Genomic DNA, 21,492 nt, shown 5'->3' with positions numbered 1-21,492 from the left:
ACCAGAAGCAAATTGTCAAACTTGATTTCTTTTATTGAGCAAAACTGAGGTTTATGGTTGAAAGTTTGAAATTGGCGGGAGCGTGTCAGGGGTAGGAGTGGGATACATGTTACAATGGAATTGGCGGAGCGTGTCAGGGGTACGAGTGGGATACATGTTACAATGGAATTGGCGGAGCGTGTCAGGGGTGGGATACATGTTACAACGGAATTGGCCAAAAGATATTTGAATATTTTTTCAGACGTCCATCGCTTCAAAATACTATTCAAATTTATCGAAATTAGTCTTGTATCAGCACCAATAAATAAACGGAGAATCTCCGTATTTATTAAGTTGGGTATATTGGATATTAAATTAGATGTAAAATTAAAAACGCAAGACAGAGTTATGGTAATGAATGGTGGTTGGTGGTTTGTACGCGACAGCTGAAGTCAAGATACACTTCATCCAGCGGCGAAGATGCTATGGCAGCACATTTGATGCAAGAGACTTGGAATACAGAATGGTATACCACTGACACTAGACTCGTCGACTTTATGCATCACCCGACAATATTACCGGTTAAATGTCACTTATCACGATTTAGCTACATCAAGCTCACGATCGATCACGAACAGTAACTAAAACTCCATTACTTGCTACATCCAGAACAATTGTAACTCTCTTGTTCCCTGTTTGGCTCATGGTGGCAACATTTGCCATTTCAAGCAGAGAAAGCCACGAAATCTTGCGATGAGCAATGGTAGCAGTGTTCAAACAATCACCTCTGTCGGTATCTAGGGGAAATACCCGATCGTTGCAAGTTCTTACGGTTCCTCGAACAATAGAATCTTGTCTCGTAATCGCTTCAAACCTGTACGGCCAGTTTGGAATCGATGCGTCGTCTTTGGACAATGTCTCCTCGCCATTCGACCCACAATTTGTGATTTCTGCACTAAGTAATACAACAGAATGCGAAATCGATAGAAAATCTTTATTTTACTAAAAAGTCAATATATCACTGATGTCACAACAGATACTTTACTTTTTCATTCGTGTAAGCCTTTGAACTCCTGACTAGGTTTACGTTTTGGTAAAATAGATTCACGATAAAATGTTTGAAATTTGTAGGCCGCGTTATAATTTGTTGCACTTATGTTTGTTTTCTAACGTAGTTTAGTGGTTGTACATTATATAACTCTTCAGAAACTTAGTTTAAAGTGTTTAGGTACGCAAAATGTAACGTGACAGAAAAAGAAACGCAAAGTTAATTCGGATTTCAAGTAACCCAAAAGTGTACAACACAGGCCACCCCGGTGAACATGATATTGTTAATCTTGTGCGTATTCTTTTAGATGAGAGTCGAGTACAGTATTTCTCTGGGAGTTCAAAGTATTTTATTTTTAAGTCACTGCCCAAGCTATTTTTCCACCACAACCAACTTCAAGCAAAACGCTATTCTTGCTTATGACGAGCACAAATACGTCATATGTACTTACGCGCATATGACGTCATCGGCAACAAACTGCGACACTGAGGGAAAGTCGATCTCTTCTCTTCCTGGAGTCATCTGGATGTTGTCCACATTGCACGTCCCGTATCGTCGCACAATAGGAGCGTTTGGGAAGAAACTGGTGCAGCGCTCTAGAAGTACCACAAACAAACCACAGTGACCACACGAAATACCATCAGTACCAACGTCTACACGAAAGAACATAAGCAACAACGACCACTCAAACCATAAATGTGGATATTACCGTTTGAACTTGCAGTTGTCTGGCGTTTTGTTCTTCTTTTCAAGTAACCAGCAGCTCCTACAATTGTCATCTTGAAGTTTATAAAACGTTTAAAAAAGACCTTCTTTGACTGCTTATGTTTGCCCAATCTTAAAATAAATACAATACGTATGAGATTGCCATATGCAGGAAGGCTGATTCTACTGCGTCGTGCATACTCTGTTCATGTCACCACAGACCCTTTGTTAGCTTTGTTGTATTCGCTAAGCAATTCTATATGGGGTATAGCTTGACCACATCGCACAAGTGCTCCAAAAGTTACTGGAAATTTAAGCGTTTTTCGATATTCCCAGCGGAAAAATACTTCAAAATTCCGTTTTATGAGTCAGCAATGTCAGCATACGTGGGTTCAATATTCAAATGTATTTAGATTTTGAAATAGTAACAGAATTTTGTAGACCACTCGTCATCAGGAAATGAACTAGTTCATATAAGCAGAAAGCTCAGACTAAACAATCTGCTATGCACAACAATGAGTACCGCACAATACTTGGCTTGGTGGATATGCCAACGTAACTACATCAAGCAGTGGCGGCTCGTTTTGATAGGCTGCAGCCAACCCTCGTGAAATTGGTGATTGTCATTATACTTTCGCATCAATAGGTAAGAAAAATGTCAAAATCCTAAACTTTCTGTCTTTGGTTTAGCATGACTTTTTTCCTTATTTTGGCAACACTGCTATAAGGCAATATTTTCTCCGCCTTCAAACGTGCAGAAATGTTTTGTTTCAACTTTTGTAACTTCACAACCAAAATGATCATCTTTGCTGTGACTCTTTGTCGCAAAATTATAACTTTATTTTAGGATGCAGTCGCTGGCGCCTGCAGCCCAGGCAGAAATGCTACAGCGCGTTGTTGAAAAGAAAAAAAAATTGTATCAAACAGCATGGCTGCGGTGCTAGTCATTAAATCGTTTTTAAGAAGCACCACCAGCAATGACAGATTGTCAACATTGGCTGTGCTGTCTATTAGAAAAAACATGATAAGTAACATGAGATTTTAATCAAAAAGTAATAGAACACTTCAGTTCATCTAAGAATCAAAAGATGGTTTTTATATTAAAAAGAAGTCATTTCAAAGGAGAAATTTTGTTTCATGTCCTTTATTTAAATTCAGTTACATAGAATATGATTTTGTTTCATTTTGTTTTATTTTGTTTTTTTTTTTTTTTTTCCTTTTCTTATGAAGTACGAAAGTTCAGCATCAATATTGGTTCTGTTAAGCGAATTTGATTATATTGCTTTTAAAATGTGATAGCTTGGAATTGCTTGGCTCAAATTAGGTGAGGATAGGATTGGAGTGTTTGGTGATTGAATCTGTATCTTTTATACTGGTGTAGCTTACACCTATATACCATCATAACATAAGTGCGCAATCCAGTTAACAATGATGCCAATGCTTGGCAGTAAGTTTTTAAGCTGTTTTAGTAAAACGTTTTTGCAGCCTATCCATTAAAAATATCCACGAGCCGCCAGTGATACCAAGTGTATTGTAACATCATTCACAGGAATAGATAACATTGATACTTTTTCCGTGTATCGTAGAATACACTTGACGCTTGTTTCTCCCAGATCGAACGCTGACCGGCGACCTTCCTGGAATAAAAGCTTTTTTTAATTAATGAAAACTTTGTGTTTATCAATTTGTTCTGTGCAATAGGGAAAACTGAAAAAGTTGTCAGAAACTTAAACAATTGTTTTATGTAAATGAGAGGCTGGCTACCGTTTTAAACACCTGTTGTGTTAGAGACGTATTCATCGATGCACTCCCTGGTGGGACCCATCAACAATGACTGGCTCCTCAAAAGCTGATCTAATCTTATCTTCCAACATTCTCCTGAATCTTGGCCGTTCATTGTGCTGGAAGTTAAAATCCAAGTTAATTTCCAGAATATCAACAGTGATGTGCTCGCCAAATTACTGGCATTCGTCGTGGTTGACAAATCGAAATAAACAAAGAAGAAATTGGAAACAAACCATTGAACACAAAGTAGGCTACTTGCTTTTCCCCCTCTTCAAACTTGGTTATTTTCAGCATTAATAAAAGTGTAGGCTACACAGTTATGCAAATGAAATTCTTAGCTACTCTCTATTACTAAAATTATTAGTGACTGTCGTAAGAGAATCGATCGTCGTTGATTGGATGAGACGAAAGGGGTACTGAGTGCATCATTAATGGAACTAGTTAAAAGAATTGACTAGGGGTCTCAATGGGAGGGTTCTAGGGGGATCATTTATGTGGCATTGATTGAAAGAACTAACCTGCAATTGGATCCAGCAGAGTTTGAGAACCACGTGCTGTCTAATATTGTGACGTCAATGACGCTTTCCCATGACCAGATCTCGCCAGCCTAGTCAAATAAATAACAAAAGTTACTCCAATGCAACGTACATGAGTTACCGCAATAAAATTTGTAAGCACAGTTCTTTTGTTTTGTCGCACCCGTCTTAGGTTTCGCCCGGTAGTTGAATATTTAGATTCTATTTCTTGCGGCTGTGGCCACCGCAGGTTAGCCTACATTGGTTTATTCAGGCGCAGCAGCCAATGGATTGTGTGTTCATCGAGCGTTGTTAGGTCTACATGTCTAACGTCTATCCTTGGGTCGCTATACAGGAAATTAATTGAGAATGTGGTATTCAGTCTGAAAATCTGAGCCACATGCACAAGATAGTGAGTCGGCGAGGCCCCATTGGAACATATTGCTGTTGAAACGGCCCACCCATTGGAACATATTGCTGTTGATTTAAATTAAGTGGATGGGAAGGCAAGGAAGCCAATCTTCGTGTCCACCTTCAGGCATGGCTTTAAGTGTCCTGCCAAAGACACAGCCACATGCTATTGAGTGGTATCGAACCAGTGCCCTTTCCAATGCCGAACCATGGCTCTCACCACTCGGCTATTCAAATAGAAAGTTATAAAAATATATATTCTCTACAAGAGCGTGCTGTTTCAATAGCATAACCTAATTTCTATTGGATTAAGAGCGCTGACAAAGCGGCCTTTACGGTGACGAAAACTCTGCAACTAATTTTATTAAGTTGCCAAACCTGATTGTTTTATTTACTGATTTTATTCGTTTCGCTGCGTCCTTCAACATGGATCCTAATAAAATTTAAATCAGCAATTCTCCCAACAACGAGAAGCCAGAACGGAGGTTTAATGAGACATCAGAAACACTTTATTGCTCATATTAAACACCCCGGCGTTCGTACCCACTTCATGCTAAAAGATTATTATGAAATAAACTAATAGGCAATAAGATAGCCTACCTTCCAGTCGCTTTGTATTTCTTTTTATGCTTGTCTACTTTGGTGTTGGTATCATTACCCTTGTGCCTTCCTAAGCCTTTTACCTTGCTTGTTGTATGCAACCATGCTTTTTATTTGATAGATTGCTTAAAATGTTGTGTAAGTGCTCCGGATTATTTAAACATTTTGACCTTTGATGCAGTGCTTTGCAGATCTCTACAACTTTTTATGTCGATGAGAATTTCAAATTATCACTTTTATCAGTGCACTTTACAATTTCGACGCTCTTGGCGATTCGTCGTATTTTAAAGGCGACTCTAGCAGTTTAACCGTTCACAATCACAACTCTCCACAAGAGCGTTGTCGCTTCAACTGGAATATCTAAATTCTAACCAATAGGCAACTAATTTTTTGATTTCAAAACCAGAAATTTTAATTTTATACTTTACAAATTTTGACCTAGTTTTGATCGATAAGTTCCTGCGGTCACAACTCAAATGCGAAATACCAAGCTACTAGGAATCAAACGGTTAGGCAAGGACGTCTTCTTTTTCTAATCAATTTTTTAAAGAATTGTGGACTTAACTACACAAGAAGTAACAAACATGTAACCAAAGTCACTTGAAATCCCCAAGATATAGATATGCAGTGTCTTTAAATATTCTGAAATTACTGAAAGGTTCTGCCGTGTGATACTGCAATATTAAGTAGGCTACTACTTCACTTCTTCTTTATCTATATTCATTTATTTGTTTCAGATATGCATGCATGCTACACATCCATATGGAGTTTGGCCAACATGAGAAAAAAAGAAAAAAAATTGGGAAAGACTATAAAAATCTCAATCTTCCGTGTACAAAAATTTACAAGCAAAACCATAAAATTTCTATCTTTCTTTACTACCTTTGAAGTTCCTGTCTCTTGATAAATTTTGTGGTAAATGAAGAAGCTTTTCTCGGCTGATACAGGGATTGCTTGAGAGGTTCTCAGCAGGCTGTGCAAATTTGATATGCCTAATAGAAAATATCACAATACCTGCCTTCGGCGCCTGGCCTACTATTGGAACGTCCAGTAGTGGGAAACAACAGATTATTACGTCAGAATTGCAACAATAGATCAATATCTGTTAAAAAAGAGTAGCAAAACTATGCAAAAGAAAACTTTGACCTGATGATGAAACTTAACTTTTTTTACTTTTGGCTACAACTTTGAAGCTTTTTGTCCCATCAACATGATATTTAACTTACGGGAATTTTATAATTTTTGTACAAGGCAGAAAAACTGACTTCATTGACTTTTAGTTGCATCAGTAATTAACGTTTTAATATTTTCACGTTTCACGATCTTGTTTTGTGTGTCGGTGTATTCCCCTGCAGGCAGTGCTGTGTCAAGGGGGGGGCCAAGGGGGGCCCGGCCCCCGGGCCCACCATCTCAGGGGGCCCACAAGTAATAGACTTTTGCGCGTCAGTGGCATGTTTTTTAGCTGCTAAAGTATACTGCGTGTACTTCCATTGAGAAGATAATTTAGGTTCGGTACCAATGAGATGCCGGGCCTGGGCCCTTATACCAAAATATCTCAAAAATCACCATATTATCTTGAATCAAAGTTAAAATAGGCTGCGACAACATTAGTAAAATCATTTGTATATATTTGAAACAAAACAGGTTGGTTGCAATTGAATACCGGTACTTGAAATCAAGAAGGGCCCAATTCCCACAAAGGTGTGTTTAAAATAAGTGTGTTGTAGTTATTTTGTGAATGGAATTTCAGGGGGCCCACAGGTAATAGACTTTTGCGTTTCAGTAACAATGTGTTTTTTAGTTGTTAAAGTTTACTGCGTGTAGCCTACTTGTCCATTAAGAAGATAATTTAGGCCCGGTACCAATGAGATGCTGGGCCCTTATACCAAAACATCTCTAAAAACACCACATTATCTTAAAGAAAAGTTAAAATACGACAACATTAGTAAAATTACCTGTATTTGAAATAAAACAGGTTGGTTGCAATTGAATACTTGAAGTCAAGACGGGCCCAATTCCCACAACTAGGTGTGTTTAAGATAAATGTGTTTTAATTATTTTGGTTGTTTATTTTTTCGTATTTTGTGGTAGAACATTGGAATTGGCAACTGTTGAACTGAAACCACTTTATACACTGGTAGGATCACCATACTTTGTAAGTTACTGTTAAACCACGAAGTAGACAGCTCATTTTAAAATGATTGTCATAAATGGGCAAATTATATAAGACATTGCATAACTTAATTGCAATGCCTTGTCTAAATTTTGCAAAAACATAGATTGAAACCTTTCTTTAGCATACCGGGTAAGGTGAAAGCGTTCATGTTTTGTAGGTTAGCTTCTCTTTAGCATAAACTTTAGAGTGAGGTACGATTGATTTTGAAGTCTGCCAATAACTAAACAAAACACATAAAATACTTTTTGTAATACTGGACTAGCTGAAAGTTTGGTTGGTCTATTGATATCCCTTTTAACAATAAAGTATTTTTCTACATCTACTGGTATACATAACTTGTAAGGTAAAAGTCTTTTTTGAAGTGTCATAAGCTGCATTAAGGCTGTTGCACTTTTAGCTTAACGTTTTGGTTTTGCAGGGTGTTTTGTTTTCTTAAGCTTAACTTCAAAGTGAATGTTACTGGTTTACAACTGGTAGTCTAGTTCTAGAATGGTGTAACCTTGCTATGTACCAAGATTTCATTCAGCATGTCATAAAGAAGATGTCTTGTTTGAACTAGCGACATTCTTGCTTTGAACATTTCAGATTTATAAACAAAACTCTCAAAGAGGAATTTTTTGAAATGGCTAACCATGGAGGTTTGTCAGAACCAAGCAAACTTTGCTTTGCCATTATTGCAATTGGACTACATTTGTTTAGTATGATTACCAATGGTGCAAACGTGCTGCAAAAGTTTTGCAGATGTTCCAAACAAGGGAATGTTTTTCTCAAAGCTCTTTGCATAGTTTTTTATTTCAAAAGTTATCTTGAGCCAAATGTTAAACCTTGAATGTACCAGAAACCATGAAGCATTTAATGCGATCTTTACCCATGTCTTTAATTGCTGTGGTAAGAACCAGATAAAGTGAGCAGCAGGCCACAAGCTGAAGAACGACCACCAAAAGTAAGGCAAACAATTCAAAAACTGACCTCAAAGGTCAGCAAGTAATAAGCGGACATTGAGTAGTGTAATAATCAATTCACCTGCCTTTAGATGTAGGCCATAAACATGTTTGTCTTATTTGTAGCCTATTCCATTTCTGCAGTCATATTTTGTTTACTGCTAAAAAATTGTAAACAGTAAACAAAATAGCATTTCTCATAGTGTGTAGTAGTAGTCCAGTTTTAATCCGGTGATGTCCTAGTCATAGATTAATTAGCATTTCATTTTTAGCATTTACAATCTCGTAATTATAAATATCCCTGACTTTACAGAGGTAGCTATCAGCAAGTGTAACCAGCATACATTTAGATACCAGTATAATAAGTACCGGTATTTTATGACAGTTGCCAGGATTTTGTTTGTGATTTCAAATCGTTGCTGCTTTATATTTCATTTCTTTCATTCCAAGCAAAGATGAAGCTATAACTTGATAGACCTGTGTTTACTATAAGTTATATTTCTGCTGTGTTCTGTACACTGCTGGGTTGATGGTTGTTTATGAAGTTATAAAAGTTTAACTAGGTAGTAGTTAGCCGGTATTGTGCAGTAAGCATTACAACATTTCATTAAGCACCAGTAACCTATGAAGGCTTTCTGAGTACGGTACTGCAAAGTTGTCAGTGAGTAATGAAGCTGTTAGACCAGGTTAGACCTTACCTAGAAACCTCTTAACTAGTGTTGCACTGTAAATATTGCTTCGTTGTATTAAAGTTCATAGTAATTTTCTTATGTATATAAAATGCTGTGGTTCCTGTGAAGTAGTTGCAACATGTGATAAGTTTTTAAACTTCATCTACATATGTCAGCATTCATGCCCATGCACCATTCCAATAACAGCTGTTTTTAGCATGACCAATGGTGTTTGCATATGAAAAAAATAATTACATGTAGTAAAGTTAATTCAACAGTTAGATTACAGCAACTGCTGCTCATAGTAATTGTGCTTCTTAAATTCAACAACCACAATGTTCTAAAAATAAAGCAATTAATAAAAAAAATGTTTTAGTGAAATATAGTATGATTAACAACAGGTTTCTAATAATAGTGTATCTTGTGTGAGTAGGCCTAGTTAATAAACCATGTACGCCATTCTGTGCTGTTATAAATTAACACTGTTTTGTTGTGAATTGAAAGTATATCACTAGATTGGTAACTACTGTTTTTATCATACTAAAGTTCCTGATTATGCACATTTAAGTTTTGAGTACACTTGAGTTTTCATGTTAGCATTTTGAATGGGTAGGCTACTTGGGTAGCTTTTTGAAAGTATTGTAATGGTGAGTGGTTTAATCAATCAATCACTGATTTATGTATTTTCACAAAATATTACATCAAATGCACTGGTACATTACATAAAAGTGAGAGAGGAAGGAAGCGAAAGACCTTATGAGGTCACCAAGTTAGCCTCCACCCCGGTGATCTTATAAGGCAAAACATAATTACCACTTGGTGAAAGTGTTAAAATGTTGTTTGTTAAAGCATCTGTAAATTCTTTTTTTTTTTTTGCACTTCTAAACTGTTTTGCTATGTTGTGGCTATACATTTAAAAATAATAGGTTAGTGAAATTTCAAATGCCAATTGTAACTTTTGGAAAAAATTGCTTTCAAATGTAACTAACCAATTTAAAATTCTCATAATTTTGTCAATTCTTGTTCGATGTAAAAAATTGTATGAACTCAATGTGATAAGCATGTCAAATTTTTATGCTAACTTCTACTGTGTGATATAAGATCTGGGTTGAATAACCCCTACGCTTCATGATCGTTGCCAGTATGTTTAGAAATCGTTAACACTTTTGGCTTTCATTGCAAGCAAAGGTGTAGCAATGACTTGATAGACCTGTGTTTGCTCTTATTTACATTTGTATTGGTTTCTCAACTGGTGAGAAAGTTTAGTGAAGTGAACCACCTTTCCATAGCAGTGCAGTTAACATTACTGTATATTATATTATCATAAGTCTGCTTGCCGATAAGGGGCCCAAAATTATTTTGGCCCCGGGGCCCACCAAGGGCTTAACACAGCACTGCCTGCAGGGATACCTAATTCTAAGGAATTTTTATCGCTGCACATTGTTTTAGAAAGCAGTTACATAATGCCATATGGCAGGGGTTCATAACCGGGGGTAAATTTACGCCCTTGGGGTAAGGGGTAAATTTCACCTACCGAGGGGGTAAATTTACTGAATCGTAAATTAAAGCAAACTTCATTTTTTTCAGTTATTAAAAGACTGGTAGTGTTGCACTCGATTTTGATTCAAATTTATGCTTAATGCAAGTTTTCGTTTTGTTTTTTTTTATCTCCACGCAAGTAGACTACCAGTTTCATTTCAGCAGCGTATGTGTGCTACCAGTGGTGGCCTTAAGGTTTTGTGGGCCCTGGGCAAGAAGTAATATGAGGGCCCCCTATAACCCGGTATCGACAAATTAAAGTACGCAAACTCAAGTAACCATAAATCACAATAACACAAAAAGGATTTAACGTGATACAACAACAAACAGCGATGGTAAGCGAGAAAGGTGAATTTCATGATGTGACATCTTCACATCACTTCTGATGCTATGTTGTACTGTACCACCACACCAGTGCCCTCCAAGTCCTACACCATCCGTCTGCAGCACTTACACAAAATGCACCTTTCTAGCTTTTATTGCAGCAAACTCTTTAATAAGAAAAGCATTGTCCAATGTTTTGCCCACGTTGTGCTCAATTGAAACAACAGCTGCTAATCCAACCAAGCGTTCTCGGCTCATTGTAGAGCGAAGGTTGGTTTAGAAAATGATCTTTCCCCTGAAGCTACAGTAACTGGCACAGTAAGAAATAGTCTTAGTCACAAACACAAGTTAGGGTACACAACATTCAGTTTGTTTTGATACAGATACTCTAGAATAGCTCAGTTGGTTAGCGCGTGACTTCTTGAACGAACAAGCTTCAAGATCAAGCGGCGCTGGTTCGACTCCCGGGGTGTGCACTTGAACAACGCACGTTAAGGACTGCTCTCCATTCAGCGGTATCTAATGGATGGAATAGTTCCCCGGCAACAAGACTTCAACAAATCGGAAACTTCACTCTGCCAATCTCGGTGACCGGCCCTGCGTTAGTGATTCAAAGCCTCTACAAGTGTGAGAAACTGCCATGATTAAGCTCTGCAAGAAGCTTTCCCAGTCCGAGAATAAAGAATCAATCAAGGGTGAATAAACTTATATTCTTGTGAAGCTCTGCACTTCAGTGAAAATTTCTTCACTGTCAAGATCTCCAGCAAGTTCTGGGGATGCTTTAGAGCACATTTTTTACCAGATTTTCTTCTGTGATGGAGGTCGGCAAACAAATATCACACACAAAACCATACTGGTTGAAAAAATATGCAAACCGACTCTAAAAAAAAATAGGGATGCAAACTATATAAACTATGGTGGAAAAGTTTAAGTTAGCCTACTTCTTTCTGCTAGTGCTTAATGTAAGTTTTATTTGTGCATATTTTAGATAAGCGCGGGCCCCAGAAATGTGCGGGCCTTGGGCGGTCACCCAGTTTTCCCACCCCTGAGGCCACCGCGGTGTGCTACATTTTTACTGTACACAACCTAATTGGGACTTCGACCACAAAGTGGATTACAACTCTGCTAAGATTGTAACTTCCTTTGTTGCGCAATAAAGTGCATTGTTTTCGCAATGGTCAAAACCTGGCGTACTCTGTTGTAAAATTATGTTGTAAAATTACGTTTAGTCTACATTATGTTCCTACGTTCTGGTTTCCTTGCCTAGAACGCTTCACGTTGATTGTTTTTTCAGTTTGCGTTCAGTTCTCAGTTCAGCGCTCAGTTCTCAGTTTTTTCATTGTGTGAAACAGATCTACTTTGTTTGCTTTATATTTATGGTTTGTGTTTTGTAGGTACACTTCGTTTCTTAGTTTTTTAAAACTCAATAAATGGATGTTACAATTTAAAAAACTAAGATGAGCAAGTTAATGAAGCCGGAACGCCTTGCTTTAAATCCAAACGCAAGCACAGCGGCAAAAGAATGGAAGCACTGGAGGAAGACGTTTGAAAATTACTTGGCTTCTCTCCCCGTCCAAGACAAAGGAGAAAACCGGCGGGATGACCTGCGAATACTCACGAATTGTGTGAATTTTGAAGTCTACGAATTCATCGAAGACTGTCAAGATTACAACGGTGCATTGAACGTTCTTCAAAACTTATATGTGAAGCCTACAAATATTTTATTTGCGAGGCATCGTCTATCCACTACGAAGCAACACCCAGGACAATCCTTAGACGAATTTCTTCCAAATTTAAAGCTTCTAAGCAAAGAATGTGGCTTTCAAGCCGTCGACTCGGCTCAATATCAGCAGGAAATGGTACGCGACGCATTCATCAACGACATTTCTTCCGATACAATTCGACAACGCCTGTTGGAAAACCAAGAGCTCAGTCTAGCTGACGCATACACTCAAGCAAGCACTCTTGATTGAGCGGCAAGAGACACTCGGCTATTTCATGCTTCAAGAGACCAACTACAGGTATCGGCCGTCTCATCGAACTCAAATATCCATAGCGACGAAGTTGTTGAAGGTAAGAGCAAAAACAATTCTACTATCAGTGCTGTAAGCAACGTCGCAAGATATTGCTTCTTTTGTGGGGATCCCTATCATGAGAGGAAGAGATGTCCTGCCCGAAATGCAACTTTCTATCATTGTAATAAAGTTGGACATTTCGCTAAAGTTTGCAAAAATAAGTTTTCTCGAGGAAAAGTTACCGTTAATTCCGACTATATGTGCACAATTCACCCCGCACCGCGATGTTTGTCTCATGCTACTATGAAATCCTTCGTTAATGGCATCGAGCTGTCGTCACTCATCGACTCTGGTAGTTCTGTTAGTTTCATCAACCAAGACACTGCTTGTTTCTCGGCAGCCGATTTGTAGCAAGAATTGACAGCGATAGACACGTGTTTCGCCCATGAGGCTGGGCTCATCAGTGCTGATAGCCGGGAAGAACGCCCCTTTCTTCACAAGACACTGCTTATAAGCTAAAACTTAAAATTGAACGCTGCGATTCCAAAGTCTCTATGGCTACGCACAACTCAAAAGAAAAAGTCGTAGGTAACTGTTTCATCGATATCACTATCGGCGGGAAATTCTACAGCCATGTAAAAGTTGACGTTTTACAAAACTTGTGCTGCGACATCTTATTGGGAGCAGACTTCCAAAGAAATCATCGTCGAGTAATTTTTGAATACCAAGGAGGTGAACCCGATTTTGTAGTTAATCAACAGAACGACCATTGCTCGGTGATCGCTGCAATAACTGATGAAGCGTCTCTTTTCACAAACTTGACGAAAGACTGTAAGCCGATAGCTGTTAAGTCAAGACGGTACAACGAGTCGGACAGAAAGTTTATAGACGCAGAAATTGAAAAACTTTCTTCCAAAGGTATCATCCGCCCCCAGCAATTCGCCTTGGCGGACCCAAGTTCTGGTCGTTAACAACAAAGAAACAAATAAGAAGAGGTTATGTGTCGATTATTCACAAACAATAAATTTGTTTACAAATTTGGACGCGTATCCGCTGCCACGCATACACGATCTAGTTCATCGGTTGTCTGTTTATAAGGTTTTCTCAACATTCGATCTCAAAAGCGCCTATCACCAAATCCCTATCGCTAAAAAGGACAAAATTTATACCGGGTTTGAGGCGTCTGGAAGACTTTGGGAATTCAACAGAATCCCTTTTGGAGTAACAAATGGCGCTCCCCAGTTTTAAAGGAAAATGGATGAAATGGTGAAAATTGATAAATTGAAAAATACCTACCCTTACCTAGATAACGTTACGGTATGTGGGCGTGACAAAAGTGAACATGATGAAAATGTCTCGTGCTTTCTTCATTCAATTCAGAAAAGAAATTTTACGTTAAATGAAGACAAAACAATCTCGTCGGTCAAAGAAATCTGCATTCTCGGGTATTGCGTCGGCAATGGCAAAATAAAACCGGATCCCGAACAACTACGGCCACTGCTTGAATTGCATGCTCCCCAAAGTACCAAATCTCTCAAAAGAGCTCTAGGATTATTTGCCTATTATGCACGATGGGTCGTGAACTTTTCTGACAAAATTCAGAGTCTGAAAAACACTACGTCGTTTCCATTGAATCCAGAAGCGTTGAGAGACTTTGTTTCTATTAAACAAGAAATCTCCGAATCCGCATTGGCGGCCATCGATATGGCGATTCCGTTTTGTTTTAGGAGGGAAGAATGTTGTAAAATTATGTTGTAAAATTACGTTTAGTCTACATTATGTTCCTACGTTCTGGTTTCCTTGCCTAGAGCGCTTCACGTTGATTGTTTTCTCAGTTCGCGTTCAGTTCTCAGTTCAGCGCTCAGTTCTCAGTTTTTTCATTGTGTGAAACAGATCTACTTTGTTTGCTTTATATTTATGATTTGTGTTTTGTAGGTACACTTCGTTTCTTAGTTTTTTAAAACTCAATAAATGGATGTTACATACTCCATTGGTCTCATACATCATTAGAGGACAGAGGGCAGACTGCACAGTGAACGTCTTTCGCAAATGATTTATTTTGAAGTGAGTAAATAAGTTTAACAATCTGCAGTTATTATGTCGAAGACGCGAACTTATATAGAATGATATGCTGACTTTGGGTTCGACTTCATTACGACAGATGATGTTCAAAAACCTCAGTTTATCGCATGATTGACTGGACAGTGGACACGATGAGATCACAAGGGGACACCAAAACGGTGGGGGTAAATTTTACTTTTTTTATTCGGCAAGGGGTAAACGATACAAGAAAGGTTAAGAACACCTGCACTATGGTATGAAAACTACGAAATTGCAAACTGAAGCAAAAGCGACTTTTCAGGTTACTTCTCTCTTGGTTTTGCTTGCTATGCATCACAGTTTCATTTAGGTTGCTGCGCAAAATCCAATTATTTTTTAATTGAGGAGAGACGACAACCAATCAAGTTGCATTTTGATAAGGAAAAGTAAAACATGGACAAACAAAATAAAGTAACCTTAGCGGGTTAACATGTTGTATTACACAGAGAGATGACATAATTAAAAAAAATCAAGATAATAATCACAAGAGGCGATGTGTTCTTTAATTGCACTTTTAGTTGTTAGGTTTGGGTTTAATTGCTCCCCGGCCCTTGTCAACACATGTCTGGTTGACATACCAATGTATGTCTGGTTTGCGTCATGCAAACAACTAAATATATACACAACATTCAAAGAAAGAGCAAAGGGGGTAGGCGACTTCAATTAAAAATGTTGGTGCACTTTTAAATAAGTTATTTAATATACAGGATGAATGTCACATGAAAATTTCTTTTTTTATAAGTTTAGTGTTTACTTACAGTGCATAGTCAAATATATCTTACAATTTTCATTTTATGTATATTGCAGATTTACAGTAAGTAATTCCTGGTGAGGACACACGCACGTACGTGTCGAAAACATTTGAGTTGATTTTTTCAATTATGTTATATCTCTGTGTAATATATATTTATTATTCGACCAAGAAACTTATTTTATCACTGCGCATTTTGCGATTTATCACTGATTCACTGCACAAAATGGTTATCACTGCGCCTTAGAATCAGGTTTGCCTGTAGCTGTCTGATGCGAACTAAATAAAATTAAAGTGTTTGTAAGTCTGAGTTCAATTTTCAAACTTTAGTTTTAATTTGTCCAGTAGATTAGTGGCTCAGTAAATTGTCATCAAGCTTCAAGTTTGAGTTGAGCAAACTGAAAAGTTTGTCGGATTAGCCTCGGAAATTTACCGTGATTACCATCGATAAAAATTCTCTTTAAGTTTACTACAGTAGCGATCCATTATTGCGTCAAACAGGTTCCCCTTTATTTAACTATGGTGAGCCGGTTTAACCCTATTTCCTGTGGGGGGGGGGGGGGTCGGTGGGGACTTGGTACTTTTCAAAGCAATATCATTAAAGAACTGCGCGATCCACAGCTTTGAAATTTCTTGACTTTTCCTAAAAATTATTCAAGTATTTATTCCACTTTAAATGACGTTGCTATTGTCTATAGTTTTAAAGATATTACATGATTTTCATAACATACTCTGATATTTTAGCTAGCTACTAGCTAGCCCTTTTGTTTTCAAATTATACGGATTAATAGGATTACTGAGCGCCGCAGTGCGTGGTCTGCGACGCAGATATCTCATGAGTTGGCTTTGTTGTAAAGCATTCAACCGTAATGATTCCGCCTTTTGTTTGCAAACTCGAGTTTTGAGTTGCTTTGATTAATCTTTTAATTACATCTGAGTTTCTTTGAAATTATAAGAGAGCACCCGATAAACTATGCTGAAAAAAATGTAATTTTACGTTGTTTTTTTGTATGGCCAATACATTTTGTTTCTAACTTATAACAAGAAGCAGTAGGACAATTCTTGACAAAACTTTGTTTATCTCATAAAACAAACAGACTAATGTGGTATATTTCTTGATTTCTTGTCCGAAAGCAAGGAGTGCGTTCTTGACCCGCCAATAAACTTTTGCATGTACCTGTACACTTATATTCACATGAATATTTATGGATGTTGTGAAAATGTTTTATGAAAACGAGAGATTGATGGATACTGAAAAGAACTTGACACAGACTATCTAAACTGCTTGGCTTTTGTGGAAAAACACGCGCAGCTAAATTATTGTGCTTTGACAAGCATTGTGCATATTTTATCATCACTGAATCTTTACCTAAATGGTAATTTTGCAGTTGCTTGAGAGATTACAAAATTATTTTTTTATACGAGGATTGAAAAGTTTTGATATATCTCAGCAGAAACACTATTAGGACCAACTCAATAATTTCAAACTTTTCATTCAAATGTTGGTCTACAAAAGCTTATTTTCACAAAACGGTGTAGGCCTATATCTTTTTCTCCATAAATTTGGACGTTTGTGTCATTTGGAGCAAAGTTGTTTGTTGGGTTGAAAGAATCTGAAATCAATGCCTCGTTTTTGTAACGTATCGTAACGTAATCTATCAGTCAGCGCTTCTGTGCCTTTTTGTTTTCGAATACATTTCCCTGACAAAAGATTGGCTTTTGTAATAACGCCATCAACCATAGAGTTGTATTCTCTGACTGCATCTCAAACGCTATACCATACTCAGCAATTTTTCTAAAGCATTGTTACACAAAATGCATATCTGACAAAATAAGGAAAATATATTGAATTGAATTATATTTTATACGGATCGTTTTCCTTATCCTTGAAAAAAAGAAAGAACGATTTTTATCGTTTGGCATAAAAATATGTGTATTGAGGTTCACCTTGGTTTGCATAATGAAAATCACCCCAAAGAATTGCTTGAAGTGATTTTCGCAGCTATTTGATCCTTCGCGATGATATCAATTATAGTTTCTAGCAGATGAAACCTGTTCAAACTATTTTTTTTAAAAACCATGGTTCATTCAAGAATATAACACTTTGTAAATATAGCTTACTTCATTTTTGTGTTTTTATTTCGATTTTTTCACAAGCAAGACCTTACACAAAACAAGTTATTTGCAACGTGAGTTGATTGACCATAGTAGCCTAAATGGACCAGAAAGCTGTGGCCAAAACTTGATTACTTTTTATCAAAATGTTTGCACATTGGAAACAGCACTCACTTTGTTTCAAATCAGCAAATCACTTTTTGTCATTGGTTCAACGTCTGCAGACGTCTAAACTAATACACGACGAAATTGGTTTTCTGGGTCTTCGGTTCGGAAAAACATCATCATGATGTATTGTGACGTGGTCTATCAGCCAGCAGTAGTTTATGCGTCTTTTGTTTTTGGATGTGTGTCAATTACAAAAGATGGCTTTTGCAGTAACGCCATCAACCGCAAACTGCATCTAAAATGCTATTTCAAAATTTGAACAGAAAGAAATCTTCTAATGCATAATAAATAACTTGACACAAAATGCATGACCAACAAATTAGAAAAAAAATGTAGAAAACGTTATTTTGCAAATCTAGTTAACAACAATGAAAAAAAACACTTCAATCATTTTGACACAAACGTGCATTTTTAAAATATTAACAACCTTCAATTTTGCCCAAGGAAAAAGTCAACACTTTAGTGATTTTTTGTTTTTTTGCGACAATAGCACTTGGCCTGAAAAAGATTTTTTTTTCTATTTTTCGTATCGTTATGTCACGACTTTGAGTTTGTTACGCAGAACGGGAGTTCCATTTGGCAAACGACCTCTTCTATAACCTACCAACACGATTTGACTAAACGATTATTATCACTACATTTTGTCACAACTGTTTGCAAAATTGTTTCATTCAAAGTGATCATTGTTGGTAAGTATTGAAACATATCACTTTGGAATGCATCGTGACATAGTTTATCAGTCAGGAGTTTTAGACGCTCTTTGTTTTTGGAGTGCATGATGACCTAAAATGGAACAAGCTCCTATCGAAGGAAGTCACTACCTTTGGATAGGTTGTTGTTCAAATACCACGTGACACCACTAGGCTACCTTACTTTTCTGTATTCAATCGCTACCCAGATGGCAAATCAGACACTTTTTACATCGATTCAACCTCTTTAGACGTTGAAATAATGTTAAAAACGAATAAATAGCTTCCTGATATGTGCTGTGAAATGCAAAGTGTTTCTTGATCATACATAACCAAATTCGACAGTGTGAATGTGAAAAAAAATTTGCTTGATTTAGTTCCAATATCAAGTAATGACAGTACGTTTGAAAAAGTGTAGACTATGAACATGTGGCTCAAAAAGAACTTGAAATAGTTTTTTTGCGGTGATTATGTCTCATTCTCTGCAAATGTTGCAACAAAGCAAATTTTTTTTGCAATGCCTCGGGCAAAACAACAAGCAAACGCGAGTCGGACGCCAATTACGATTTCATTGAAGCGTGGACGACGTCTCCGCGTAAGAGATTAAAATCTACACAATGGAATTAACCCGTCACACTCAATTATAAGTTAATTAAGAAGCAATTTCTCAAGTCAAATAAAAAAATATGACCAACCATCAAATTATTTGATTTTTCAAGTTGCGCTGATGAACAAATTGCAAAAGAGTTTCGATGTTATGTTGTCAGATAAATTATCTACACCATGTGAAAATTTGATTGATCTATCTTGCGTAGTTTTTGAGTTACACGAGCTCAAAGTGATAGTGTCGAACCGACCCCCCCGTCCGCAAGTCAACTGGCCAAAATACGTCACAGGAAAAAGGGTTAACCAGTGTTGTACGTTGACGGCGTCAAGTTTTTGTTGACGCTGAGGCTAGCGCCGTCAATTTATTTTTTAGTTGACGGAAGGGATAGCGCCGTCAACTATTTTGCCGATTTTAAGCGTCAAGCCCTATGCGTCATTTTTTCGTTTTCATGGAAAATCTCGTTTCATAATGAGAGTTTCACAATGTATTCTGGCCAGCGCGACTCATCCGTATTACCCGCTTTCGCGTTGGTTGGAATAGCTACCTGGAATGCAAGTGAAAGAAGTTCGCCAAATGGTGATCACTTTGGCAAAAGTTCACAGTCAGACCAGCTCAGCTCAGCTGAGAAAAAATTAAATTGATTGTTTGTAATGTGTAGTTTTACGTAGCAATTTGGACGACTGTTAAAATGCAATAATAATTCGTGATAATGTTTCACTGTCCTGTAGTTTCACTATCCTGTAATGTTTAAAATTAATTTTTGTTATGGACCTACTGTACAATATTATATGAACACCTTCTGATAACTAAAAATTATAATTTGAGTAATAATCGTGTGGAAATAGTTAATGGGGTCAGATAGTCAAATTAGTTAGAATATCCGTTAGAAAGACAGAATTTCATGAGACAGCTAGTTATCATTTTAAACCACCGCTAAAGCCATCCTTACACACATTTAAAATAAATTTTGCCTCATAAAAATCATTCTTATACTTACAATAGTAAATATAACCACATTGTTAACATTCTTTTACTTAAATATAATAAAATTAACCACACTACTTTTCTTTTCCTCGTCAAGTTGATTTGAACCCTGGACAGAGGACAAACAAACTGATATTTAAATAAAGCATTTGGATTCTTTAGCAACAAAACACCACAACTTGCGACGTTCACAAAAGGTTGCGTCCTTGGGAGCTGACCACTAATGACAACAAGCTCTTCGTTTGCAATCCGTATTCATGAGACAAACTTAGTTCACCAGTGGCCCGGCGCAGTCAGAAAATTGAGCCAAAAACTTTCTATTTCAAACTTGGAAACAACAAACAAAACTTTTCCTTTCTTTAAAAAGTTTTCTATAAAAAGATAAAAATTCAATCTTTTTAAATTCTGGTCATTATTAAAGTGCGTCGAACAATATACAATCGACATAAGGGAGCTTGTTTACGACTCACTCTTTCCTTGAGGCAGTTGGTGAAGAACTCCCTAAGAGCAAATGTTCGTCGAACTTCTGCTTCAGGTGCACTAATGGCTTGCCTCTTCTTCCTCCTGTAGTCCATATCCTCACCTCCATCCTCGGCCGAGTGGCAGCCTGCAATGATGTTGTCAACCGCCAGTGATGACGCATCTTGAAACTACATTATAAAACCATTTTAAAAGAGTAAAATTTGCATTTTAGAATATTGGAAAGTGGCACCCTCGCTACGTTAGAAGTTACAGTTCATTTGCCTGCTTTATTTGTTCAAATCATTTTTGCAGTCTCAAACTATCAGGTAGTCTATAGATGTTGTATTGGACTTGGAGTAAACCAAATAAGTCAATAATTTTTGAAGGTATGAACCACGATTGTAATTAACAACAGAAAGACGAAAAACACCACCGAATAAAAGAGTCTCCATTGAATGAACTTGCATCTTGATTTGAGGAATGAAATGCAGCAATCAAAACATATTTAACCTACTGGCACTGAGTTTTTAATGCCTAATATTTTTTGACATTTATTCTTTGATTCGGTCAATCTGATTTGTTGCTAAATTTGCAGCAATTCTTGACATGACATCTTGTCTACCACACCTGCGATCTTTGGTTGTTGACAGTTGCTTTAAGCTCATGAACAGACGTCATTCCTTCTTAGTTCTTACCTTCTATAAACTCTGGTAGGGCAATGGCCACTATGCAAACTACCAGCATGAAAGAGACGATTTTTAGACAAAACATTGCAAAATATTCGCTTGTTTGGTACCGTCAGTGCGACCTGAGCAGCTGCTCATCACAATGTCTCACTGGTTCGCGTTGTCGATGCGCCTCATACGTCTGTCCGGAACAATCAGATGTATTATGAGACCGATCAGAT

General features: G+C 37.3%; 1 protein-coding gene across 1 annotated transcript; it reads right to left on the bottom strand.

Moving 5' to 3' along the window:
• Positions 1-597: 597 nt before the first annotated feature.
• Positions 598-21,370, bottom strand: LOC145775435 (uncharacterized). Its single transcript, XM_082586731.1, has 8 exons — positions 21,281-21,370; positions 20,594-20,730; positions 4,036-4,124; positions 3,509-3,633; positions 3,301-3,369; positions 1,737-1,793; positions 1,479-1,623; positions 598-934 (listed from the first exon to the last, which is right to left on the bottom strand). The coding sequence occupies exons 1-8, from the start codon at positions 21,354-21,356 to the stop codon at positions 598-600; spliced, it is 1,035 nt and encodes a 344-aa protein (XP_082442857.1). The 5' UTR covers positions 21,357-21,370.
• Between the last annotated feature and the right edge of the window lie 122 nt (positions 21,371-21,492).

The sequence above is a fragment of the Aplidium turbinatum genome, chromosome 8 (assembly GCF_918807975.1).
Source record: "Aplidium turbinatum chromosome 8, kaAplTurb1.1, whole genome shotgun sequence".
In the NCBI taxonomy this organism is placed as follows: Eukaryota; Metazoa; Chordata; class Ascidiacea; order Aplousobranchia; family Polyclinidae; genus Aplidium; species Aplidium turbinatum.
Note: the sequence above shows the minus strand (reverse complement) of the source record. Positions and strands in the feature narration are given on the sequence as shown.

Excerpts from the sequence above, each read along its gene's own strand:
- LOC145775435 (XM_082586731.1), bottom strand. The coding sequence starts at position 21,356 with ATGTTTTGTCTAAAAATCGTCTCTTTCATGCTGGTAGTTTGCATAGTG. Across the intron at positions 1,624-1,736 it reads GACAACTGCAAGTTCAAACG|AGCGCTGCACCAGTTTCTTC; the intron begins GTAATATCCACA and ends TGGTACTTCTAG. Across the intron at positions 935-1,478 it reads GCCGATGACGTCATATGCGC|TGCAGAAATCACAAATTGTG; the intron begins GTAAGTACATAT and ends TGTATTACTTAG.